The 26,960-nt window shown below is 39.1% G+C and overlaps 2 protein-coding genes across 4 annotated transcripts; both read right to left on the bottom strand.

Moving 5' to 3' along the window:
- Window positions 1–1,998: 1,998 nt before the first annotated feature.
- Window positions 1,999–6,647, bottom strand: cnpy2 (canopy FGF signaling regulator 2). The gene is made up of 6 exons (XM_041956470.1): window positions 6,566–6,647; window positions 6,266–6,372; window positions 6,064–6,179; window positions 4,821–5,018; window positions 3,986–4,082; window positions 1,999–3,842 (listed from the first exon to the last, which is right to left on the bottom strand). The coding sequence occupies exons 2-6, from the start codon at window positions 6,363–6,365 to the stop codon at window positions 3,799–3,801; spliced, it is 555 nt and encodes a 184-aa protein (XP_041812404.1). The 5' UTR covers window positions 6,366–6,372; window positions 6,566–6,647; the 3' UTR covers window positions 1,999–3,798.
- A 1,002-nt stretch (window positions 6,648–7,649) lies between these two features.
- On the bottom strand, window positions 7,650–26,628 carry LOC121612471 (natural resistance-associated macrophage protein 2-like). Of its 3 annotated transcripts, XM_041945371.1 has the most exons (17): window positions 26,491–26,628; window positions 22,548–22,632; window positions 20,559–20,695; window positions 20,221–20,340; window positions 19,612–19,731; window positions 19,362–19,468; window positions 19,187–19,257; window positions 19,034–19,101; window positions 18,768–18,923; window positions 18,334–18,492; window positions 18,120–18,206; window positions 17,571–17,690; window positions 17,332–17,481; window positions 17,112–17,185; window positions 16,429–16,582; window positions 15,645–15,698; window positions 7,650–11,114 (listed from the first exon to the last, which is right to left on the bottom strand). In XM_041945371.1, exons 2-17 carry the CDS (start codon window positions 22,579–22,581, stop codon window positions 11,037–11,039), a joined length of 1,689 nt encoding a protein of 562 aa, XP_041801305.1. In that variant the 5' UTR covers window positions 22,582–22,632; window positions 26,491–26,628; the 3' UTR covers window positions 7,650–11,036. The 3 variants fall into 3 exon arrangements, with proteins under 3 accessions (XP_041801305.1, XP_041801321.1, XP_041801313.1); XM_041945387.1 differs by lacking the exon at window positions 22,548–22,632; XM_041945379.1 differs by lacking the exons at window positions 22,548–22,632; window positions 26,491–26,628 and adding an exon at window positions 21,916–21,950.
- Between the last annotated feature and the right edge of the window lie 332 nt (window positions 26,629–26,960).

The following is a 26,960-nucleotide window of genomic DNA, read 5'->3' as shown; positions in this document are numbered from 1 at the left end:
TGAGGACCCGGCAGGTCTTTTGGAACAAACGATATCCAGAGAAATTGCTACAGAATCTCAAATTCAAATAGACATGAAAATTTTGCAGTGTGTTGAACCGCGGACTGAACCTTCAAACTCTTCTCTCCTCTCACCTTCAGACTCCGACTGTGAGGCATCTCAATCACCTTTGGATGTGCTCTCGCCCACAAAGCTTCCTTCTCCACCACATGAATCCCACAAGTCAGACACACAGTCTGATTCTCTTTTGGCAATCAACTCAGTCTGTCCCTCAGTTTTCAACCCTGTTGGTGATGTTGCTCCTCTTGCTGGCTTCCCAGAAACTGTCTCGCCTCCTCTTCATCTGGAGTCTTGTGAAGAATCTCTTCAGTTCTCATCCTCCTCTTCCTCTGATTCACCCCCAGGCCTGGTTCCTAGCTTTTCAACTGCTCTGTCACAAGATGGAAGTGGAAGTGATTTCCCTGACTTACCCCTCAAAGAGGAACCCCAGTATCCAAAGTCCCTGTGGGATGCGGTAAATCGCATTAGGAAACATACAGCGCCTGACTCTGAGAATGAGGAGGAGGAAGTGAGTGAGCTGTGGGATCCAGAGAGCGTAGGGGAGGACTTGGGTGGCCCAGATATTGTAGAGGACATGAATTCTGAAAAGATGGTCTTTGAGGAAGCAAGGCAACAGGAGGTTTCAACAGAAGGAAGCGTTGAGGATGTAGGGGTGGGACAAATCCAGCAGGATCCACGTCATGAAGAGCTGAGCGGACATGCTGAAGAAGACACACTGTCATGCAGCAGCGCCAGCAGCCACGGCTCCGGGGACACTGTTATTGTAGCAGATGAGGACGAGGTTGAGGAAATGCCACCTGACACCCGGACAGAAAGCAAGACGGAGAATCACAAGGAGTTTCAGACGACCGAGGGAGAGCGATGCTGCTCTTGGGAAGAAATACACGAGACAAAGGAAGAGGAAGACGAAGGAGATGAGAGCGTCAGAAATGAGTCTAGTCAGAACGAGGAACGGCAAGTTGAGGTGGCAAATACACCAACCAAGGTAGTGGAAATTATGGAAACAGAGCAAAAAGAAAATGAGGAGGAGGTTTTCATGCCCTTAGAGGTCACTGTCTCAGATGAAAGGATGACTGAAAGAGAGTCCGTAAAGTAACCGGATAAACAAGGAATGCTGGCCCGATGTTTAATTAAACATCTAACTACAGTATGTATCGTCTAAATTTGAATTGTGCCTGATAATGAATGGAATTCATTTACTCAATAACATTTCATGGCTGATATTTTCTTAAAGGCTGAAGTAGTACTTTTAAGTTCAATCTTAGAGCTTTTATTTTTGATGGATAAGTTGTGACGCATTTACTGTTTGACATTAGGGAAATCTAAAATTATCCAAAGCAAGTCTGTTTATTTGACTAATCTATTCATGTACAGCAAACTTTGTCATAGTTTTTCTCCAAGTCTTAATTTATACTTATCTGCTGTTTCTTGAGTGTTTAAGGTAATATTATGAAAGTGGAAGTAATAAAAGATTATTTGGAGTGCTTTTAATTGTGAAAAGGATTGATTGAGTGATTTAACATAATGCTGAGGTGAATGTTTGGTTAGCTGTTGTTTCCAAGGTTTGAAATGAACTTTCTATCTCAAAATGTATGCCATCATAGTCATCAAATGCTTCAAATGCTCAGAAAATGGAAATTTAAAAAACAATTTCATGACAACTGTACAAACTCCGGACTGTGTGGTACAATCGAAAGCTCAAAAACAGCTAAATGTACCTCGTCAACTTGAAAGAAGTAAAAAAAAAAAAAAAATCAAATCAAATCAGTGTAAATCAATAATCAGAATACACTTGTATGACATATTTTAGTGACATCAGTTCATGATTGAAAGGATGTATGATTGAGGCTCTGTGACTTGCAGTTTAGAAATTTGAAGGTGAACTTGTGTTCATGTTGTACAAATATATTTCTATTGATTAAAGACAAGACAGATGCAGAAAATGTACAAAATTTATATATATAAAAAGGAAATGTCAGGAGAATGTTCACGAGACAGCAAGGTCATTTTTCACACACTGAAAAACAAGTGATACCTAAAATACTTTCTAAACTTTCTACATCGACAGTACTGCATGAGGACATTCCAACTGAGTATGATTCTTTAATCTGCAACTATCAGATTGTGGACTACAGCACACTCTAGTGGGATTACATTAGAGATCAGATTTACAAGACTGAAGAAAATGGAACATTAAAAAAAAACTCTTTAACTATCATAATTCATTGGGACTGCAGCTGGTGTTCACAGAAAAGAAGATGTGCCATTTGCCTGCTCCCGAAGCAACAACTGAGCCAACTGTTTCTTGTTTAATGCCTGTATACTTGTTTGGTAGACAGATATTTTTCAGATTCCAACAGTTTGCATATTACTGTCCCCTACTGTTGTGTGTAAATTAATAGACAAAAATGAAACCTTGGACGTGTTCGTAAGCGTATAGACCACTGGAAGATACAGTTAAGTGTGAATTCACAGTTTCACACAAAACAGTTGTTATTTTTCAGAACAAAGGATTTCCTTCCTTCGTTAAATTTTCTTTTTTGACTTTGCTGAAGCTTAAAATTAATCTTCAGTTGCCAGTTTTCTCTGGTGGAAAATGTGTAATCAGAACAGCTTTCTTAAAGGGCCAGTTCACCCCAAAATCCAAAATATTTTTTTCCACTTACCTGTGGTGCTATTTATCCATTTAGACTGTTTTGGTCTGAGTTGGCAAGTTTTGGAGCGATTCGATTCTCGAATATAATGGAACTAGAGGGGTCTAAAAAAAAACACACTTCTGTGCAGTGATATGGTTGGTGGGTGTAGTTCGGTAAAAAGAAAATAGTTCCAACATGAAACTGCTCATAACGAGGCTGTGGATTATACTGAGTGGCCGGGTCATGATTTCTGATACTGATGTATCTGAGAGATACTGATGTTTCAATTGTTTTAATTTTGAGGTGAACTGTCCCTTTAACTGTAAGAAAGTCCACTCAGATCTAACATCATTTTATATCATCTACCTTTAAACTGTGGATTTTATCTTTTTTACCTAAAGGAATATTCAACCAAAAAAGGACAGAACTTAACAACATACCATCAGTTATTCCTGTGATCTTGGACAGTTCAATAAATATTGGTGAGCATTAAAAAACTTTCTACTGAAGCTAGAACTGAAAATGGAAATACAGCATCATATGGCACTTTCACTGGTGGGCAGGCAACATCCAGGAGGTCCACTCACTGTGAACGGTAATCACTTCTACATAACTTTTTCCACTGTGCATGAAAATGAACTTAAGGACCACTTGACCAAACTTCAACCTGATCTCTGCGTACTTGCCTTAAATTAATATGCTGACTGTATATACACAATGAATCCTGTATCTACTTGGAAGTCTAACTTCACTTTTGCAATTTCACAGTTTCAGTTTTACCTGGTGAGGAGCATTTGCAGGCAGGATGAGTGCCTCCACATGAAACACAGAACATTGAAAAATATAATAACTTACAGTATATAAACAAGTGACAAGATAGTCCAAAGTGATATGGTTAAAAGATGGCAAACTGGTCCTTAAATTCTCACAGATCACAGGAATAACATTTATTTCCAGGTGAATTTTCTCATATTTGACATAATTTGTATACATCTTCCACCACTACCATGGCGTAAACTGGTGATAAGCAACAAGTGAAAGCATTACAGCACCCAGCGTCTCCATTCTAGCTGAGCAGAGACGGCAGCCATGGCAGGCGATATCAAAGCTCATCATGGGGCATTTTCAGAGCATGGTCACAGAGGTCTGCAGAGCACAAATGACATGAACACAGCACATTAAAATGCTGTCGATGCAGCGGAACGACATAACAAAAACGTGTTACAGGATGTAAATCCCAGAATTAAAAAAAGAAAAAAGAAATCAGGCAAGTTCAGTCAAAAACAGACCTGTCCTCTTGCTGCAGAGTTTGTCTTTGACATTATCAGTCTCATGTGCGAAGAATTCAATGACTTCATCTTCATGCTGTTCAACAATTGTTTCACACTGGAGAAATAAGGCAAAAAAATGTTACAAGCTGCACAATTGACCCTTTAGTAAACCCCTCCTCTGAACAGCAATTGTCCCAATTACATCATAGTAACTGTAACTAGGCACCAGCAGGCCTCTCAAGCTTCGCCTTTTTCTACATGCTGATGTGGTGTTCATGAAGCTCCAGAACAGTGATACTCTGTATCAAAAGAGTTTGGAGGGTGGATTTTTGTTGCAGACTTTAAAAATACCAAAGACACAAGAGCAAACGTGTGATTAATGGATTACACTTTGTCTTTATCTGCTCTAACGCAAGCTGCAAATGCAAGTCTGGCTAACTAGCTTACTACCTACAGTTGCAACCAAGTGTTATATCCAAAGGCAGCAGGGATGTTATTAGCTTTCTTTATTTAATACATCCTCTGGGACAAACTGGCTCTACACTGAAATACACAAACAATGCTGCGCCCTTGTATACATTACATAGATCAGGAGGCTAATGTCGCCTGGGACGTGTAGCTTTAGCCTCAGTCTTTCAGCACCATGTCACAAACGCAGCCATCCAGTACATATTTAAGACCATTTAACACTGGTCTGGTTTTAAAATGTGTCACATGGAAACATCAGCTGGAGACAGAATTATCAGCTGAGTCACAGCTCAGCAAGATCCCAGTTTCTGACAGTTTATCTGCCTTATCATCAACGATAAAACATTGTAATAATTGGATTGTGCAGGCGTGCTGCTGTACTCACTGCAAATTTTAAACTGGCTGTAACTCTTGAATCCAGCCTGGCCTCTGAAAGGTCCATGGCCTCACCGCTCCGAGATTTTACCCTAATGTAGGAGTTCCTGTTTGTGGAAGAATCGGTACTCTCGCCGTAGTCCTCCATCCTCTCACACACACTCTCCATCAGCTCGAGGAGGTTTCCCTCCGAGCGAGCCAGAGGAACCTGGTGGGTGATTAGTGCAGCAATAATTCATTGTTCTGTAGGGGTTATATTACATGTTTAGAATAAACACTGTGATTCGATCCAGTTATGTCTCTTCTTTGTTTTGGGTAACAGTGCCATCAGTTGTTAATAAATAAAATGACTGCACTTTATTTAGCAGTCGAGTTTTAATGCTAAATTCATTAAGTCAGACAGGATGAGTTCATGTGCCAGATTTTTGTCTCTCTACCCTCATCTCATGCTAAACCAAATACTACATTGGAATTCTTTTGTAACTCTACCCAAAGATTAAATTTCAATCAAACAGTGAATATCTATTGTCTACACTGAACTTTATCTGTGGCCACACTGATCTAATGTTACAGAGACAGCCACTTCTGTGTTAACTGTGTACAAGAGTATTTTTCCAAGTTTTTCGTGATCAGTGCCAGATATCGATACACATGCTTCTTGTAACTAACAACCTTTAGAACCTTTTTAAAGTAGGCCAAATTGCTGAAATTGCTTAAAGTTGTGTAAGCACAAACAATGGACAGTGTCTAATGCACCATACTACAGACACTTTTCATTATCGATAAATCTGCAGACTGTTTTCTCAATTATTCAATTAATCATTTGGGCCACAAAACATCAGAAAACAATGAAAAATGTCCATCACAATCCTCAAGAGCACAGTCAGGATATGTCATTAGATGTCTAGTTTTGTCACAAAACAACTCAAACATTTTCAGTTTCCAATCATATAAGACGAGGAAAAGCAGCAAACAACTAAATCTGAGAAGCTGTAATCAGAAAATGTTTGATATTTTTTCTTTAAAAATCACTTTTAATCATCAGATGCATCACAAATAGTTGATGTACCAACTATTGCAAATGAGTTAGTAGTTAGACTAATAGCATTTCATCCCAGTAACAAAGACAACAGCTGATGACCAAACAATGTTTTAAAAAAAACATGTGTACAGTAGTAGTAGTAAAGTGGTGCAGCCTACACAGTGGGTTGGACCCAGACTACTACCACGTCGATGTGCTGCTGTAGCCTCACCTCTCGGATGGACTGGCTGCCGTCCGGGTTGATCCTGAAAGATCCTGTCTGGATCATTTTCTTCGGGTCTATCTGGGAGATGGCCCACTCCATCTCATCTACCAGAGCCCTGCAGGCTGCGGGCAGCGGAGCGGACACAGGCATTACAATTTTTTCTGTGGATTTGTGTACCGAGCAGAGAGGCGGAGACACAGACACATACCTCCACATCTCACGTCCTGTCCCTGCCGGGCCGCCTGGCTGAGGCTCAGGAGGAGACACAGAACCACACACGATGTGAGCAGGAGAGCCGCTTCCCTCATCTTGCACCTGAAACACGGATTCCACCACAACACAGGCTGACACATCAACCGGCAAACGAAACACTAGTGACTCAACACTAAGTAAGCCGGTAACTTCTCAGCCGCCGCTCGCTACAATCGCCTTTCTGCTCGACTACCGTGAACTACACAAACATCCAAACACAAAAACACACATTTGGTCAACTTTTCATTCAACTTACAAGTTCCTGGCAGTGCTTCTCGATACCACCTTTACGCTTTTCCACGCTGTTCCATCGCATTCGGTGAAATGTGGTGACGTAGCCAACGGCGCTGCTGGACAGGATGGAGCAACGCTCGAGACAGCGCCCTCGTGTGGCCAGGAAGATGGCGACCGCTCTACCGTTACCAAGGCAACCTCTAGGCACAGCAGAGGGCCCCCTTCACTTGAATTGAAATTGATTTTGTTGTTTTTAATATATGTACGCTATGTTATGGGGGAAAATCCAATGTATTCGAGAAGAACATGTAAGGTAATGTAAAGAAGCTCGGGTAAAATTGCATTGGTTTAGTTAACGTACACTTCAGAAGAAAGCAGCCTAAATGCAACAACTATCTATGACTACTAGCTACTGATGCTGCTGCTAGAAACAATAATTGTGTGTAAAGCCCTTTTAATAGGTAGTCCTATCAAATGCCTGCAGAGATGCCTTTATCATGCTTATTTTATGCTACAGGGGATAAAATTACATCGCAATTAGTATGCACAATGGCAGGACCCTGCACCTGAAGTGACTAGATGGAATTAATGAATTTTATTAGTTACACCTACTGCAACCTATTGCTAATTCTGGTAAAACCAAATGCAGGCCACCAGAAATAATATCCACTGCATTTAAATAGACCCAGTGTTAATTCATCAGAGACAGTAAATTAGAAGCATGGAAGAAATAGCAAAAAACAAAAGTGTCTGGATTGGAGGTTTTGACAGAATGAAATAGTGTCTGGTCTACAGAGCCTATATTTTCTGCATTCACTCAACTGGATGTAAACAGCCTCTATGCTTCATTTCACATAGTTCACTGATGTGCAAAACAATCTCCAGTAAAAAAGAAATAGCAACATGAAGATTATGTTATAATGGATACAGAACAAGAAGCAGCTGAGTATGAATTAGTCTACGGTATTTTTCTATAAGATATTTATTTTAATAATATAACGCCCAACATACAACCCAGAGAAGACCTTGTCTTTTTCTCTAAAATAATAAAAAAAAGATTGTTTAGCAATACAGATTTTGAAGGCACAACATTCAAAGGTGTTTTACTTTTTTATTCAAGAGGAAAAAACAATATTCAAAAATATACACATAGCATATGGCAGATAATATAAACAACAGATCTGGTGACCCAAAAAATCCATTAACCACCTTTTTTCAGTCGAGTCTCAATACTGTATCATAGTGTACAATTTCATTAGAAATAACACATTTAATATCATTTACTACACAGTACAGTACCAATTTCCTGTGTGGCCATGGAAATGGTCTCTGACATCCTAACAGGTGTTCCCAAGTTCAGACACCTTATAGTACATGAAGATGCAACAAATGATACAGTAATCAGTACAAAACTATGGTATAACTGAGGTCATTACCATGTTTTTATTTCACTAGAGGCAAGTTATAAGACAGGCAGGAGGTCATATGCAGATATATGTTTGACCTACAGTCTTCAGCCAAATGCATATGTCCTGCAGTGAGATATGTTAAGTCCACCCAAAATCATTATTTTCTGCTGTGATCCCATCAACAGTCCTCAAAAAGGTACAAAATATTTCATCATGCAACTGGAAATGTCAACTTTTATGCTTTCAATTACACATTGGCCCATTTTTTTTTGTAATCAAGTGCTAGTTCATTCAATTAAAAAATAAAATAAAATTACAGGAGTGATATCAGTAAAACAGGTCCTTTACAAAAAAAATGGCAGGACATTTTATTTGAAAAAATCAGAACACTAATTTAAATCAAAGTTTGTCACATAAGGAGTTAATAATTTTATGCATCTCCCAGTAAGAACAAACAAACATGTACAGTCCCTAAGAAAAATATTCCAGAAAATATGATGGCAAATGCAAAACACAATGGCTAAAAGAAAACAAGTTTCAAAGCTGCTCTCAGCCACTCTATATCTCATCCCTACAACACATATTCTGACAATGAGTCTACTCAAGGTACTACAGTTGTGTTGTTCCACCTACAACAATACACATATTTCTTTTGTGGGTTTGAATGGTTTTTGACTGATTAGTGAACAGGCACAGTGGTGAACAGAGGAGGCGTTGTGGTCATCTGCACACTAATGTTAACATACGAGTGCAGCTGAATATTTGGTCAAGGAAGAGGTTTGGTTTATCTATCAGCCTGAACCAACAGTGCACAATCATTCGTCTAAAAGTGTCATTTGTTGTTAGAATTAATCATTTTCTGTCTTCTTATCTCATGTCTTCTCTGTTCTTAAAGGCGCTACACCAAGTTAATGAAGTGCATAAGAAGACGTACAAGTATCAGCCTGTCACAGTTAGAGGCATTTGGCATTAGTCTCTGTTGCTAAGCAAATATTTGTCTCCCACAGTTACAACAGTCAAACTTGTTCATATTTTGCACAATTACAAACTCCCCTGACAGTCCTGAGGCCCCGGAGTCCAGTTATCAAAATCAGCTTGTGCCAGGACATCACTTCTCATATTTAGCATTTACTGCACCTCAACTATTTTGCACCACAGTGCCAAATGCCAACTTTTTCATTCCCATTCATTCAATTAGATGCTATATTTTACAGTAACAGAGTGCAGTTTTGCACACATTGCACCTCTGCACAAGCTAGCTGCTGCAATAAACTTAGCTGAAGCTAAACAAAATAAAAACAACACAATATATAAACTACATACAAGCCAAAGTAGAATTTATAAAAACATAAACTACACATAAATAAACAATTTTTTAAACAAATGGACCTAAGCTTAACTGAGAAGGAAATTTATGGGAGAAAAATTAAATAAAAAAATAATAGCAGTTATTGTTGAATTCTAGTATGCAAGAACTGATCAATATGATGCCTGTGACAACTTCCAACAGTCTGAGAAACACTGAGTTGACTTCAAGTAGTGCATTTATTCATATTAAACCTCTACTGCAAAATATGACCTAAAACTCATAAATCAAATGGGAGTACTAGTGCTGAAAAACATGTATTATCATGTAGCTTAAAGATGGTGTCTGCTGCCACAGTGTCTTTTTTTTCTACCACCACAGAAATCAGTGAAATAAGTTTTCACCTCCTACACACAGTGGTTTTATCTTAATAATTTACAATTAGCAGACATTTGTAAACTGGACTTCAAAAGACTTAGAGAAATACAACGGATGTACTGACATTATCTCAAAGAACAGAAACTTCCAGAATGTAAAATAGACTGCATAACTGTACATAAAATGACATAAAACTGTCATTCTCTTCTATATAGTATAAAACACAGGAAAAGGTGTGACAAGTCACATATAAAAAAAAACTTTAATATATATATATTTAATATATTAAATATAACAATGTATTAGTCTAATATTGAGCTCTAGATTAATGTTTTAAATCCCATACGATTTTATCTAAATATAAAATAGAATAAATGCAAAGCGCCAAATATTAAAAAAAAAACATCAAGTTCTGGTGTTTGACTTTTTCTGAATAAATCATTCAGCGATCACGTCAGACTTGTTTGTAGCCTCTGAGGTGATGTGTGAGATTTTCTTCATGTCATGTCACATAAACCAGTTAGCCAGAAGAGGAAGGTTAAAAAAAAACAGAAATAAATAAATGAAACACAATTTGCAGCCTGGTGGCCATAATAGAGGCTGACAGCATCTTTAGTGCAACACTGGCTGAAAACAGCCGACTGTGTCTCAGGACTCCACTCCGGTGTCAGTGATGTGGAATAGTGACTTTATTATTGTACGATTTCTGAATGGAAAATGATGGTTTCATCCCTGTAACTGAGGTTATGGTGCTGTTAACTTGTAATGGTTACATTTTTTTTAGATGAGTGATTTGGGGAAGCCAACAGTCACAGGAGCCTTATTCTTTCAAACACATCTCTATTTGGAACCCACATTTTTAACCGTTATCTGCTAATTGATTTCTTGTTTCAGTCATTTTTCAAGCGAATTCGTCCACCACTTGCTGGTTCCAGCTTCTTAAATATAAGGATTTGCTGCTCGTCTTTGTAATTTATGATAGTAAATGAAGAGTCTTTGGGTTTTGGACTGTTGCTGACTAAAGAAGCAATTTGAAGCGGTCACTTTGCGCTCTGGGAAATTGTGATGAGCATTTGTCACAAATTCTTGACATTTTACAGACTAAAAGATTAATCGTGAAAATAATCTGCAGGTTTGATAATGAAAATAATCGTTAGTTGCAGCCCTGTTGTGCACAAACATTATTTTGCTGAGGTCGTTGAGACGCATATGATGCCATCATTGATGCCCACAGCATTAGACATCCGTGGTTGTACCACACAGTGTACTGTAAGGACACTTTAAACAGGTGTCAGGCACAGAGAGGTGATGACGAACACATACTGGCCAAGCTTCAGTGGTCCCACGCCTCAGTCAGATCATCATCACCAGACTTCAGCATCCACTCATACTGCGTCCTCCTATCTCTCAACAGGAGTGTCAGAGTCCATGTCACTCAGTAAGTAAATGTCTATGTGCCGCGACGGTCCCATCTGCATCTGTAAGACAGAGAACAGGAGGTTTTTTTTAGAGAGGAGAGCATTGCCTGCAGGTGGTTAACTCATCCCACAAATCAGCGCATTATTTTAGCATTCATGAATACAGCCTGAATTACACAAGAATTTTTCATATGATTTGTGTTGATCACAACTGATTCTTCTGTTTTCACAGAGAATGCAAGGTGTAAACTATCCATCATCATATCTTCCATGACAGAACAACCCACACCACTACATGCTAGGTACATTGTGCTTATAATGACCTGTCAAAGTATCTGTGTTAGTGCAGCTCACTTTATATTATTCTACCTGCACCGTTATTTATTGATTCCTTTACCTAGAGATGGCAGATACACAGTGTCAGGTGTTCGTGGTCTGCTGTATTGTAACTAAGAATCTTATTTAATAAGAGGGCAACATCGAGTCAGTGTTTTGATCAGTGGTAAATCGGGTGCAATCAGTTCTCAGTTTGAATGTGATTGTTTTACGTTGACAGATTAATTAAGGGTTCTCACCTTGGGTCAAAGTGATATTTTCCAAACTCAACTTTCCTCATTTAATCCTGGAAAGTCCTGCAAAAGAGTGTTTCTGCTGCCTCCCATGATGTTCTATCAACCCTGTTCTATTAAATGTGAAAAAAAAAAACACTTGATCCTCTGACCCCTTACTCTAGGAAAAATGAATGTATACAGTCATATTTTAAACAGTGTGTGAGGAAGTCTGACACATCTTTTATGTTTTGCGCAATTCTCCCAGGTCACTTTCACAGTTTATACTGATGATGCTGCATAGTAAGTGAAAACTGTGATTAACAGATCGTACAGTAAGGCAGGTTATTAAGTTTAGTCCTTTATTTACAGCCCTGACATCTTGCCACAAAAATGGCACAAAGCGCCAATTATTACTGTATTTTATTGTTATAATAATGAGAAAACCTTCACCTTAAGATAATACTCATTTGTTGATTTTCGGATTCATTTTCTCTTTTGAATTAATATTTAAGATGTTTTATTATGTATACAACTAAAAAACACATAATTCATGAATCCTTCTTTAGACATTCAGACAGAAGACGCCAACAAATGTCCATATAGCCATTGTTTCCCATTTATTTTGAATACATGGTGCGCTTTATCCAGCAACAAGGACAGACATGTAATTAATTCAATCCCAAAGAGCAGATGTGAGTGTAAACCTCAGTGTACACATTCCCACACTGAAGTTTTCTCTGTAGCAGTTCAGATGTGCATTTGCCATTTTTGCCAGAGGTATTCATATGACACTGTATAAAATCACAGTAGCCTGAACAATCTCAAGTTACATTTCTATCACCTGATGAAACCTGACATGAAAACCATGAGAAACTTTATGAGAGCTTTTGAGAACTCTGAACCAGAGACCTGCAACTGTACCTGATCCACCACGACGAAGTGAACATTTAGGACAACAATAACTTCTGAAAGAACCTGAGATCTGCACTGTGATCACTGTCAGCTCTTATTGGTTAATACGTACATCTTGGCTGGATATTGCTCAGTTAGGTGCTTTAGTACAGTGAACACAGGCTAATACTAAACTTGCACTTCTGTCTTCACTGATTCTTCTTAATTTCATGTACAAGTTGGAAAAAATCAGACTGATTCTGACTTAATTCAAGATTTGGACATGCATGCTATGCTGCCTTTTAGAGGACCAGCAGGAAAGCTGCTCATGTTATCCTTGTTTAGCCATGTCAGCTAGACTAAAACAATAAGACTGTGTGAAGGCAGAGCGGGCGCTGACTTCAGTCTCAGCTGTAATCTACTGAGTCTGAGAGAGGAGGTGATGGCACACAGTTTATATTAAAAATGAATAATTATTTTTCCTTAAAACAAGTTTGAATCCTTTGTGCATTGGTTTATTACATATGTTTGTTGCTTTAGTGAAACAGGCTATGTATTCATCTTTATTTGGACCTGCAAGCAGGTCTGCAGCCCAGTGGACCTGTGTTAAAAATCTACAGTTAATATTAACAGCAGTTTTCTGCCAACACTGTTCGGAGAGTGAACAAAGCTACATTTCTGAAGGCGAACAGAACGAACTTTTTCATTAGAAGAATGAAATGAGTCAGTGCAGAGCACTGGACACACTGTTGCTTAATTAATAGAAGCTAGAATTAGTGTACATTTTTTCTGCCACTGACTGAATCTGAGCTGACTGTATTCTGAGCAGTGGCATTCTTGGACTTGGTTTGCTTTTGGGGGTTTAAAGACAGACTGCAGACTGTAAAGCCCTCTGAGACAAACTTGTGATTTTGGACTTTATAAATAAACTCGACTTCCTCTGTACTTGTTTTGACCATTCTGCTTTAAACACAGCTTTGTCATGACAATTACAACAATTATGACTATATCATTATTCTTAACAGCAGCTCATTTCCTCCTTCTCTGCATAGCAGTATAAGTCACAAAGTTTTCTTTCAGAACTGATAACCACATGTATTGTAGCAACTCTGCAATGTTACATATTTTTAGTACAATACATGAATTATCCCTATATCCTAAAGCGTTTACCCCCAATGCTAAACAACATGTGGAATAGAGGTTAATCCTGGTATCACTAAACAAAAGCTAAAAAAAACAAGTAAATATTTCTACAGATTACTCTTTTGTCCAACATCTAAACTCTCACAGTCAAGAAGGAATGAAACAACCCCTGCGCAGTGCTACAACATATTTTCTTTTCATATTTTAGTATGTTCATAAACCAAAGTCACTGGCAACCCGATTAGGCACTAAACGAGGCTCAGAGGATGAAGCTGCAGTCATTTAAAGCTTCACTTGATTGAATGGAGACATTTGGATCAGGCTGTACGCACATTACAATGCACATATCTCGAGTAAAATATTAAAGGTGCTGTTCAGTACAATTGCAAACTGAGATTTCCAGGTCAATAGGAATGAATTTCAAGAGCCAGTCGGGTCTTGTTCACATTAAAAGAGTAGTTTTCATCAGGCAGCTCCACACAAGTTCTGTCAATGACCAGGTGGACTTTGGCAGACAATCATGATCCTCCATTCAAGCCAGTTTTCAATCAAGTCTGATTATACAATCAGCTCATATTTAAAAAAAAAAAAAAAAAAAAAAAAAAAAAAGAACCTTCGTTCACAGACTTGGTTGTATTGAGAAGTGACAAACGAGGCATGTGCATCATTTATGCACGATATTGAAACTTGCCACTTTAGCTTCTTTAACATGTTAGACAGGAATCAGCAGTCAAAAACTCCATACCCAAAAGTTTTTTCACACGGTTAGGGCTGGATATCATCTAGTGATTATTGGTACAGGATTAAGATAACTTTCTTCTGAATTACGTCATAATTATATTTTCTCCAAAATATGAATTGTTACTGAATTGTTAGATGCAAAGTCCAGTGAAACAAAATGCTACAGAGACGGCAAACTCAGATGAGATAAAAGTGGATGTTGAGGTAGACTGAGCGGACATCATGACTGAATGAGCAGCGGGACACGGTTGACACTATCCAGGTAAGAGGGCTCACAGAGAGCAGACTGTAAAGCAGCTAGCTTTAGTATATGTCTGAGGGAACAAAAAGGAAGACGAATACTGTAGGCAGATAGTTGGGTCAGCTCTTACTCAACGGACACAGCAGGAAGAATAAGTGAGGAGAAAGAACCGGCTTCACCGGGATGATACTGGTTTGTTTTTCGGGAATATACAACAGGATCATTTCGACTACAATGGGCAGAAATACAATAGCGATTATTTTTGTATTGCAAACTTGGCATCTTTATATGTCTGTGTTATGTTGTATTTCTGTGATCAGTATTTCTTTATTTTAAAAAATACCTATAGTTTTAAAAATCTTATTTTAAATTGTGGCAATTCTGTAATTTTGAGGTTATTTAATCCTAAACAAAACAAAAAGTCAAGCTAGTCGAATGAATTTGCAGCAGCGTGGCCCCAAACATTGTGGCTGCTGCTGAAGTTTACGTAAAGCAACACAAAAACACAAAAATACGAGCTGAGCTGCTTTTTCTTTTAAGTCTTGATAAAATATATAAAAACAGCAAATCTGATTTCGATGTGCAGATACTTGGGTTAGTCATCAATAGAGTTACACGTATAAACTAGTCATGTCTCATATGTCTATTTACAAACAAAGGTGAATGCAGCTGTTGCTTTTGAGGATTGTAACAATTAATGATTTAACAACTGATTCACATAGAGTATTTTCTTCTTCGCGAGCATCAAACACTGGCATTGAATTTTCTGTGCTGGTGTCATATTCATTTGGTTCACTGGGTACCTAAAAAGCACCAAATTCTCAAAACCAGCCCAACACAAAATAAACATGTGACAGGAGCAGATGTGCTTTCAAGATCCTACGTGGTCTATTAAAGTTCTGGTTGTGTAAAGGGCTCAGTGTCTCCAAGAGGACAGAGGAATGCTGGTGGTTACTGTCCTGTTCAGCTCTAGGAGTCGGACTCAGACGGCTGCTCTATGAACACAGCCGGCGGATTGCTTACCCTGCTGCCAAAGTCCAGGCAGGAAACCCCCAAGGCAACCAAACAGTGCCATGCCTGCAGACAACAACAGGGGAGACAGAGGTCAGAGGTCACTGCATGCATGAAATATGTTTCTTCACTGAAACAATGCTGAGACAAAAGACTCTTACTCCCAAGTTTACTCCAACATTGAAATCAAGCAAACAAATATTATTTAATGCATTTGAATACAGAAGACTGACCAATAATTGCAATGAATAAAAATTCTTTTTTAACACCTGTGTTGTAATTTTATCAATAATACTGATCATTGCTTAAAAATCAGTTTAACTGTTCACTGGAGCACTGACTTTGCAACAAAGCTGCATTGCACCTTTAAGCTTGGATCACTGGATCTTTAGTAAGCATGAAGTTCAAACACACTGAGAAGAGTCATTAAACCGGTTTGATTTTGATTTACTTCAATTGCTTTTGTTTGTGCTCACACTTGTCTGCACTTTGCTGTGTGTTCTCACAATTAGAAATTCACGTAGGAAGATTAGACATGACCCCCTACAAGTTAGTTTGAAAACTCTTCTGTATTTATTTTGGTGCATTATGTTTATGGGGAAAAATGAAACTAGATAGATGGCACCTCACTGGGAAGTTTACCAGAACCACATCTTTTTTTAAAGAGCAATCCATCCATGGACTGACTGAGACAACAAGTTATTAATTTAACAAAGTTTGTCACTGAATCATTGTCAGTGCTAACAAAGGTTACTCCACTCAAGTAGTAAATGTAATGTCGCAGTCATTAACTCACCAGGTAGCCTACAAAGCACAGATAGGCTACGGAGAGCAGAGCTGAGAAAACGTAGAGCAGCACGCTGTTCAGCGACGTGACGTAAACCACCACAAAGTACATGTTGATTGCACAAACCACCAGGATGACGATGCCTCCGGAAATCTTCCACACCCTAAAGAGACAGGCACTTTATTAGACCATTGAGAAATAATGTGTTTTCCTATAATGGGTGAGAAGTTTCCTGAAAATACGTCCCTCTAACAGTCACACTGCTGAGTAAATTCCTTGTTTGCATAACCCAGTCTTGGCTTGTCTAAAAACACAGTTGCTGCATTGGATTCTTTTAAATGACCTATTATATCAGAAAAAGGAACAACGTTCAGTAAACTTTGTACTTTTAAAATAAGCTCTTCTGGAACAGTCACGCTGATGACTGTGAGCAAACAAGTTCTATTTGATTTGTTAATGAATAACTTTTATAAAGCATGTCTAGGTGCTGTATAAATGCTGTGAAAGTATCACAACAACCAACAGGGGTGAAAGCCTCACTGATGTAAGTAATTATAAATAAACAGTATAATACTTAGAGTTTGTCGAATAAAACTACACACACACAAAAATTATACACAATGTGTACCAGAAGCACGAGAAAGTCAGTCATGATGACATTAATGATAAAAATATGTACAATTTTCACTCACATTTTGTTTGCAAAGTCGTTCATTATAGACGTCAGACTGGTGAAGGTCAGAATTGGGATCAAGGCAAATGGAAGCTGTTGAAGAGAAAGAGGAAGTGATACTGAATATCACAGTAAAAGGTACGCAATAAAAAAACTGGACTGCAGATTGTGTAACAGGGGATTAAAGACTATTTTGACAGAATTCATTGTGAGGACTTTCTTAAATGATTCGTCCTGACCTGCATGCTTTGAAGCACGTTGAGGAAGTCGTTCATCCCCGTCAGGCGATGAACATCCTGAAAAATGGCTACCAGCAGAGTAGGCGTGATGGCAATGGAGCGGGTCAGCAGCACCCGTGCAAATCGGGACCACCGTAGATTCAGGAAACCCTTAGCAAACATGAAAGTAAAAACATTAGTATACGCACTTATCTTTTTGTTCACACATCTCCAGATTTATAACCAATGGGCATTCTTACCTCCATTACAAACTGCCCAGAGTAAGTGCCTGTCATAGTGGAACTCTGTCCAGCTGCCAGGATCCCTATTGCCCAGATGTAGAGGGCTGCAGGGCCAAAGAAACAGCCCAGGACCACTCCCTGAACAAACAGAGAAATAAATTACCCACACATCCATCTGTCTGTGTATTCATACCTTAAAAGAGATGGAGAGTGTTATTTAATAATCAACATCTGAGCCTTTAAATAGAAACTTTGCATTGGTGCTAGAGATGCACCGATCGATCAATCACACATCCACGTGCACGGAGCACACTTGTTACTCAAGTCGAGCACGAGGTGTGTTGTTATATAGATCTGTTGCACCAAGTAAAACATGTTGGATAAAGTGGAAAATACTGCAGTTCATTTGTACAACGATCACTTCATTCTGAGATGTCTGAGTGAGAGTGAGAGAAGGCTCTGTAACCTGAATCTCCATCTTGACTATTCTAAACACATTTTTACTGTCTGGCTGTCTGACTTTCCAGAGTGAGGATTTATTGTTATTGTAATGATGAACAGACATACCCCTTTGTAGATGTCCACCTCCAGTGTGCCATTGTTGACAGGGAAGAGATCTGAGTGAGGGCTGCCGCTTGCATTGCACAATGCATTCTGCAAACAGGGGCACAAACACATGATGTTATGTTATTATAATTCCACTGTGTTTTATTATAAACAGCACTGGAGTCAGCAGCACTTAGTAAACAGAATGGATCCTTACTGTAACTGTTATACCCACCACTTCCATATTAGTTTTGTTGTAGAAGGCCTGAGCAAAGACCGCTACGACGAAGACGTTGATGAGAAAGGAGATGAAGAGAGCGATAGTTGACTCGATGAAGAAGTACTTGTTGGCTTCCTTCACTTCCTTTTTATTTGTACGATCGACATCACGAGACTGGTGCATGAGGAAATAAACAGAATTCCACTCAATTTTCATCAAACACCCAAGATTAGCTTTAACAATATTTTAAAATGGCCTTAATACTGCTGAACTTAGAAACTGTACTGTGTGTCAAACACGGACAAACGTGCAATAATTAACTGTGAATTCTCAAAACTGTCTAAGAAATATGGGCATTTTATTAGGAAACTCTCATTCCAACCATTTTGATTCTTTTGGGCTATACTTTTAGTCTTGTTTATCTGCACGTCTCAACAAATATGCCTAACCTTGACCAGTGCTGAGTGCAAGTAGATGTTGTGGGGCATGATGACAGCGCCTACGATTCCCACTGCCTGCTCCAGCTGCACAGGCCCACAGCCGGCACAGTAAGGTAAGAACATCCCCTTCAGCAGTTCCCCTTGGTCTGGTTTGACCAGCACATACTACGGAGAGGCAACACAAGGTCAAACACGTCACGGTGCCACAAATGTCAAACTGAACTGGCGAAAACTAAAACACTCAAATTATACTGGATATCATAAGAGACCTTTACCTCATAACCAAAACTGAGAGCCATTACAGTGATAAGGAAGCCAAAGAAAGCTTCAAGTTTCCTCAGGCCTACATGGAGACACAAACTGTATTAACAGAGGGACGTACAGCTTCTTAGATGCTGATTGATAATGAAGTGATGGTATATGCATACCGTATTTGTCTAGAAAGAGGAACACAAATGTGTCTGTGATGGTGATGAGGACTCCTGCCCACAGTGGAATCCTGCAGGAGAAAGACAAGAAAAATGTGTATTTTTTTGGTTGCAAAAATACACTCTGTAAAAATGTTTGCAGTCACTTTTCATGGACAAGCAGTAGAGAGGGTACCTGCCCACAGAGAGGAGGTTGAGAGCTATCGCACAGCCAATGACCTCCTGCATGTCTGAGCCAATAATTGCCAGCTCCACCATCAGCCAGAGGATGATCCGAGGGACCTGAAAAAGAAAGAAATTTCCGATATGATCGGAGAATGGAGGAAAGTTTATTTATCTCTTCAGAAACTTCATAGTGAATAAAAAGCTAATGTGCAACAAGAAACGGGAAGTTGAGATGTGTTATGGGAGCGGGGAATGCTCACTTTGGGATATTGGCGGTTGCAAACTTCAGCCAGGTGCATCCCAGTGACAACCCCAAGGCGTGCAGCTAACCTCTGCAACAGCAGCCCAATGATGGTGGCTCCAAGGAGCACCCAAAGGAGCTGAGAAAGAAAGAAAAACGTCAGTAAAAGTTGCTGCTTCCTATATGGGAGTTTTATTAGGGCAGACCACCAAATTTAAATAATGACTGCCTGTATTCATGTCCTTTTAAAGCAAACCTTCAAAAATTGCATTTCTTTTTAATAATACTATGAAAATAATTACCATAAGTCACTGCACCTATGATGCAGCAGATGATACGGCTCATTATGTGTTACTACCACAAGCAGAACAAGCTGCACAGAGCAAGAGACATTAAATATGAGCAGAAGTGAGGCTGTTTTGCCTTGAAATTAAAATAGTGGCATGTTTAGGAAAAAGTTATCTGGGTGAAGAGAGCAACAAAAACCTGCAGAATCACTTCCTCAAAAGTGGAGTGATAAAATAAGAGATGCTAAAATAGTCACAAACCTCTCCCCATTAACCAGCAAAGTAAAGTGCCAGGACATGGCAGAACAAACTAACTAGTTTAGCATGGTTTTATTTATCACCTTAAAGCCAGCTTTAGCCCCAGACTGCAGGTCAGACTCGATGTTCCCTGGATCCAAGTAAGCTATGCTCATCAAAAACCCTGGTCCAGTGAAGGCCCAGAGTTTACGGAAACTGAATACCTGAAAGGAAGGACAGCAGAATTGTATTGTAATTACTGATGTTGTAGTTTGAGTTATAGAAAATTGTTTCACTTCCAATTAAAATATATTTTTCTTCCCTAATTCTCATGCACTGTCCAACATGGGTAAAGCATTCTATTTGAAAAAAACACACACATCCGATCCAAAATTTCAAGCTCCAGTTTTGCTGCTTAATCGACCTGAGACCTGGTGAGTACCTGGTTGTCACTCTCAGGAATAGCCACCCTCTCTTCAAAGTACGTTGAGAAGGCTTCATCCTGGGCCACGGGTGATGCAGGAGGAGAGATGGAGCTGTACTGGTTTGTCTGCGCTCCATTCTCCTGCGGGTAATCCTCTAACAAAAGCACAGAGGAGGAAAACAGACGGACTCTAATTAGTGGTGAGAGAAGAGTAAGGCTTACATGACAAAGAGGAAGTTATCCGTTACTGTAACATTAAGACGTCTTTCAATCAGTAGCTGATATGACTCCGTGCTTTCTGCCAACCAAACACATAAACTACTGCAGCTGAGGATTTTTTTAACCTAACCTCATCCTCTGAACATCATTCTGATGGTTATGATAATTGTTCACTCACTAGTTTGACTGCTGAGATTTGGGAGATGTGGTGTAATCATGACAACAATGTGTGGTTGGCAATGCAACATGATTGAAGTGATTTAGAATGGTTGCTTAGAGGTTCCAACACTAGATAAGAGAACCTGAAGTAGCTGGATTAAAAAAAAAAAGAAAAGAAAAGAAAAGAAAAGAAAAGAAGCATAATTTGCCCCATAAAACTTGTTGATCTCATGAACATAAAGAACAACATGCAGGTCATGTTCAAAGCTGACCAAGTTTAATAGTCTGGCCTTTTTAAAATCATTCTACAGCAACTTTAAAATTGCCTTCAGAAACTAAATGAAAGTGGCTAAACTGGATTTTTCTATGAATTCCCTCCTAAAGAGAGACCAGTGTGGTTTCATGTTTGAGCAGAGCTACAGCAGACACACACAAGCTCTGCCAGCCTAAAATAAACCAAACCAGACATTCCAACCAGCTTTCTTAAATAACTTCATAGAGCGCAAATCACAGCTTTATTCATTCTTTACTCAGGAAAATGTTTAAGTCAGTAAAGACAAGTCAGAGTACCTAAGACTTGCCTGGGGTACAGGAGCTGAATTAAAGAAACTGCATATGCTTAAAAAATTCGTGCCAGCTCAAAGACCAGAAGCAAGAATTGCAAAAACCTCACTGCTGACAAGCGAAAAGCAACTCAACGTCAATTTCACAACTGCTACACAAGTGACTTAGTTTAAGAGTTTAAATGACATGTATAGTATTTAGTCTAAAAGTTATAATATGTAATTATGGCATCATTATTCAAATCTTAAACCCAATTAATCCATGAACATGTTTTATGAAAACTCAACAAAAAACTAAGAATCATACTCCACAAACCAGCCAATATGAACAGAGCTGAAATCTCAAACAAAACTGTTCCAACACATTGTATTTGTTATTTTACATTTCTGAAAAATAAGTCAAAGTATACCAGTAAACAATGCGCACTACTCACTGAGTTGGGACTTTTCATTCTTTCCTCCCTTCATCTCCAACTCACTGCTGGTCCTAAAGTCCACTGTTCCCTTACAAGGACTCTGCGTTTATATGACTCAGCCTTTATCATCCCTTTTTTTTGGTCACTGGATGTCACAACGAGATTCAAGACATCACGTCTCTAAAAACGACCCGTGAAGAGAGAGAAGTAAAGGACGCACACCCCAGCAGACTTGCCAAACTTGACTTGCTTGTCAATAAAGCCAACGCCAAGCACAAAAATATGCAGAGTGACCTGCCCTTTGCCCTTCAACAAATCACACACCATCACACGAGTAGTAACAAAGTTCACAGCAGAGACAGTGAGAAATTAACAGCTTTCGGATACTTAACACAATTACATAATAATTCTAAACCTAACATATTCCAGGATCAGAAATATAGAAAATTAATCTTCCTTTTTGGAAATTTTGTCAAAAAGTTAAACCACAGTGCTGTGGTTACGACAAGACAAAGACAAAATGTACTTAAGTGAAATTTTGACCCAGTATATGTATTGCAGCCTTAACAAAATGCAGTGTTTAACTTTGGAGATCATGGCGGGTGTGCCTGTAATGTGACAGTCATGTTTCTGTTATCTTAAGCAGTTACCTTCCAGGAGGTCTCCATCCTGCTCAGCTTTCATCAGGGCAAGCTGAGGGATCCCTGGGAACCTGAGGGATGAATATCAGCCTCCCTGGAATAAGACAACAACAGTTACATAACAGAGGTATGGGGGCTCAGGCTAAAACAGTAATTATCATCAGTAATCATGCTAGGTTTGAGCTAAAGAGTAGGGTTTTTTTTTTTGTTCCTTTGTTGAACTGCGAAGGAAACTAACTTCATGCTTTTTCACAGTAAGTACAAGTAAACTCAACACGAGACATGACTGTGCAATATTATGTTCCCTGTTTAATACAAATCAACAGTAAAAGTCACAAGTCATAATAATGACTAAGCAACATTAACAGCATGCTAGAGGTCACAACATTAATGAGAGGCTTTTACAGGGAACCTTGAGTTGACCACTGAAACCGGAGTTTCACTTCTACCACATGCATCCTTCCTCTAATACTCAGCTTCACACAGTCTCTGTAAAACTGCGACTTCTAAATGTACCACCCAAAAGAAACACAAAACCTCAGTCCTGCCAACAACTGTTAACTGTTAAAACAGCATGTTCTCTGACATAGAGAGTGTGGCTCCTCTGAAAGCACATGACTGCGGGATCATATGAGGCAAAAGGCGAGCTGAGGCAGCAGACGGAGCAGCTTTCCCAGCAGTCAAGGCTTCCATCCTCCGGCTGAGGCTGGGCCTTGCTCAGGACCAATTCATTTAACATTAAATTCTGAGTAAAAGTAGTGACCACAAAAAGTGTGAGTTGTTTCTTGTGTTAATACCACAAAAAATCTGAAATCATGTCAAAATGAATCAGACCTTTCCATATCACATGAGGTTTACTGCTTTGTAAATGACTCAAAGTACGATTAAAATACAGTAGGTTGTGTTCTCTCCTGGGGGAAGGGGTTGATCAACAACCAATGTGTTCTTTTCAACAATACATAGAACCATTTAACTCTGAAACTGAGCATCTCGTCTTTCTCTCCTCCTCGTTGGTAAGCGGAGAAATTCCACTTGTGCTTGTATTCCTAGAGTCCACACTGGAGACAGGATGACACAGTCACGTTATATCAGGCCAAAATCAATCCATCGACCACATCTCTTGAAACGGTCAGTGCTCCTTTTTTGGGGTGCAGCCAGAAACATTTTGGTTTCAGGCCAGTGTTTGTGTCACTTTAAGCATGTGTGGGGGGGCCCTCTGAAGTTGTCCTGAGGGCCTGAATCTGACCACCGGGCTGGCAGTTGGCTTGGCAACAGGACGAGTCAGTTTTTTGTCATGTGTTCTCATGTGGCCACAGTCAGCAGTCACAGTGATTTACTGAACACACTACCACAAGTACAAAATGAGGTTTCAAATGATTTCAGCTGCCACCAAATGTGGTTTTGTTGTATACACTTATCATAGTTCATAAAGATATTATTATTAAGACATTTTTTGCAGGCACACATGATGATGGAGAGCGCTTCAGGTGGAGCAGTTTGCTCAAATCATTTTTCCCAGACTCAATCAAGTCAAAACATGGTCTCCAAACGACCATGTGCTCTCACACACCACCATAAACTGAACAACTGCCTCAGTCAATTTAAACATACCCTGGCCCATCAATCACTAACCGCTTTTTCAATCAGCCTTGTTGCAGGGTTCAACATCATCAAGTAGCACGTCGTCTTTCCCAGAGAGGACAGTGGTTCACAGGTTCACTTCCCCCTTGTACAACCTCACTAACTGGACTTGAAAGAATCATAGCCATTTACTCTGCTTCTCTGTTGAATGCCTTTCTTCCTGGTAAAGATACTTTTCTTTTTCTTTCAGACAAGAACAGACACACAGCAACCTGTCAATTCTCTCCTGTCCTGCTTTTGATCAAGTCGCTGTAAGACACTTTGTTACTTTTTATGAACTACCAGAGATATTTCCAGGTTGTGACAGGTGACTCAAACCTCGCCACATTCATTAATCATCACACTAATATTAATACCCAATACAAATGTATCAGCAGAGGAACAATTCTTTGGTTTTAATCTATTTTTAGTCTACTATCATTCTTCTCTGTGCTGCATGTGACATGCTGATATGTTTGTACTGGTCCTAGTGTGACCTGGATTTCAGTCCTGGATTGTATAATTGTCTTTTAATGTGTCAGCACTAATCTTACCAAATTCCATAGGCAACCACGTGTATGTGCTGATAAAAGAGATTTAAACTCTGAAAACGTTTCCCAGTCACTAAGAATTGCATCAAACTGAAAGTGAATATTCAAAATGTTATTCAATAACATTATGACGTTCAGGCAAGAAACATCATCAAGCACGTGATTCTAACCTTATCAAAAGTTGTAAAGTTGGATTGGCAAAGCTTGTACATCTAAATAAAAAAAAAAAAAAAGGTCATCCATCCGTCTTACTTCCCCAAAAGCCTCAGGCCTCAACAAACACCATGGAGGCCTAATCTGCACAGAGCAGCTTTTGCAATCACTAGATCTACAACAACTCCCAAACTGACAAACGATCCCTAATGTTACGCCCCTCAAATTCTGGCTCTTGCAGGTAATGCTAGAGAAAACGTCATAGAAAACTTATTCTAAATGAAAATCTAAAATCTCTTCCGGAATTAATCGTGAAGCAGGAACAATTTCTATGGACATATTAGAAAATTACTTACTATTCTTACTATTTTCAAGTGAGGACTTAGCAGCAGCACCACAATATCAGACCTTACACAACACCAACATCAACACCCATCCTGCCTGTCAAAAATTTGTGGAACACAAGCTTTCATTTACTAATGCAAATTTTTCAGAGGCATGTCTATACATACAGTTATTTTGCTTACAACTGACTTCACCCTTGTGACTAGGGATAGCCATTAGAAAGTTAACATTGATAGGCAGAGTCAAGGTACATAAAAGGTGGTTCCAAATAAATGTGTAATGCACAGTTATGCATGTCAACATCGTAGCACTCTAGAAACCCAATTTTGTTCCGCAGCATAATGATTAAGGAGAGAATGCTACACTGCAATTCTATAATGTTAATAATTTACACCAAAAAAACAATATGTTACACATCACATTTATTGTGTGTTACTTCCTGCAGGTGGTAATAACATTTCAGCAAGGTGGGTGAAGCTAGGAAAGCAATCTTACACGGTCAAAAGTCCAGCAATACTTGCAGAAGTATTTGTTTTAAGAACAAGATGGATGCTTTTCGCTTGCCAAGCACGTTTACAAGTAGTGCCAGAAACGCTCAGTCTACTTCTTCTGAGACACACTCATCATGGAAGAAATTTACCATGACAATGGTCTGACAATATCTTTGCCTACTTTACATACATATACTGAACATTGCTAATGAGTCAAATCCAGGAAGAGTCACCTGATGACTTAATTAGTCCGGATAATACACAGATTTCCAGCTTTGACGCGTAGCTGTACTGGAATCAGAGTACATTTTGTTAAAGGCTGGATTTTGTCTTGAAGTACAACACACCACTGTCAATAAGCAGTTTGACGGCAACCAAACCTTAGCAAAAGTCGCCCTTGAGATGTGTAAATAGTCAACTGTTTTTTTACCAACTCCCAGTGTTTGTAGTAGGTAGCAGTAATGAGCTAACTATACCCTAAAACATTTGACCTCTCGTCCTGACAACTTAGCTAACGCTACATGGTGATGTGACTGCCGGTGAACCAGCTAGCTAAGAAATTAACCAAGCTTTTTCGTGAATTAACCCTATAGATATGTGAAGAAGAGCAGCCTCGACCATCATCTCCACAACCCTCCAAAAAATCCGACAATACAAACCCTGGTACACTAACACCGACACTGTCAGTGCACTGTTACTATGTGTGACCAAGCTAACAAGTTCCCATGATATGTTAGCTGTCTGGTTGGACATGCTACCGTTACCCTTATAAAAGTATGAAAACGACCTTACCTGGTTATGCCTTACAAGAAGGTGAAATGACAGATCTTGTTTTGACGATTAAAACTGATTTCAGGCTGACACCATCTGTCTAAATCTGAGGGTAGCTAAGGAGCACGTTATCAAGCTAAACTCCGGCAAAGTCGTACCTTTCCATGTAAACCGTCAGTTAAATACTCAAGGCGCATGTGCAGCAACCCGAACGCCTATGATTGGTCAAAAGGTGAAGACGAGGAAGTGGAAATCCCAGCGTTAGTCTGTCAGGCACTGTCTTTGAACTATCAGAAAACTGCATTTACAGTCATAATCCCAATTATTCAGTACAGAAACATTTCTGTGAATACAATATTATCGTATACCACTGGTACTATTATTACTGATGCACTAATCTGTGAGCAACATATTACTGTTGTGGCTGAGAGCAAATTTTGACGATTTAAAGTATTGTGTCATATAATTTATAGAAATGCATTATATTTTAT

The sequence above is a fragment of the Chelmon rostratus genome, chromosome 2 (assembly GCF_017976325.1).
Source record: "Chelmon rostratus isolate fCheRos1 chromosome 2, fCheRos1.pri, whole genome shotgun sequence".
Classification (NCBI taxonomy): domain Eukaryota; kingdom Metazoa; phylum Chordata; class Actinopteri; order Chaetodontiformes; family Chaetodontidae; genus Chelmon; species Chelmon rostratus.
This window is presented reverse-complemented; position numbering and strand designations above follow the sequence as displayed.

Bases quoted from the DNA above. Each gene is read 5' to 3' on its own strand.
- cnpy2 (XM_041956470.1), bottom strand. From the start codon at position 6,365: ATGAGGGAAGCGGCTCTCCTGCTCACATCGTGTGTGGTTCTGTGTCTC. The intron at 4,083-4,820 runs GTGAGTACAGCA...TTATTTCTCCAG, and splicing joins CAGCCAGTTTAAAATTTGCA to TGTGAAACAATTGTTGAACA. The intron at 3,843-3,985 runs GTCTGTTTTTGA...TGTGCTCTGCAG, and splicing joins ACTCTGCAGCAAGAGGACAG to ACCTCTGTGACCATGCTCTG.
- LOC121612471 (XM_041945371.1), bottom strand. From the start codon at position 22,581: ATGAAAGCTGAGCAGGATGGAGACCTCCTGGAAG. The intron at 19,469-19,611 runs GTGAGCATTCCC...TTTCTTTTTCAG, and splicing joins GCAACCGCCAATATCCCAAA to GTCCCTCGGATCATCCTCTG. The intron at 18,493-18,767 runs GTTAGGCATATT...CTCATGCACCAG, and splicing joins TGCACTCAGCACTGGTCAAG to TCTCGTGATGTCGATCGTAC.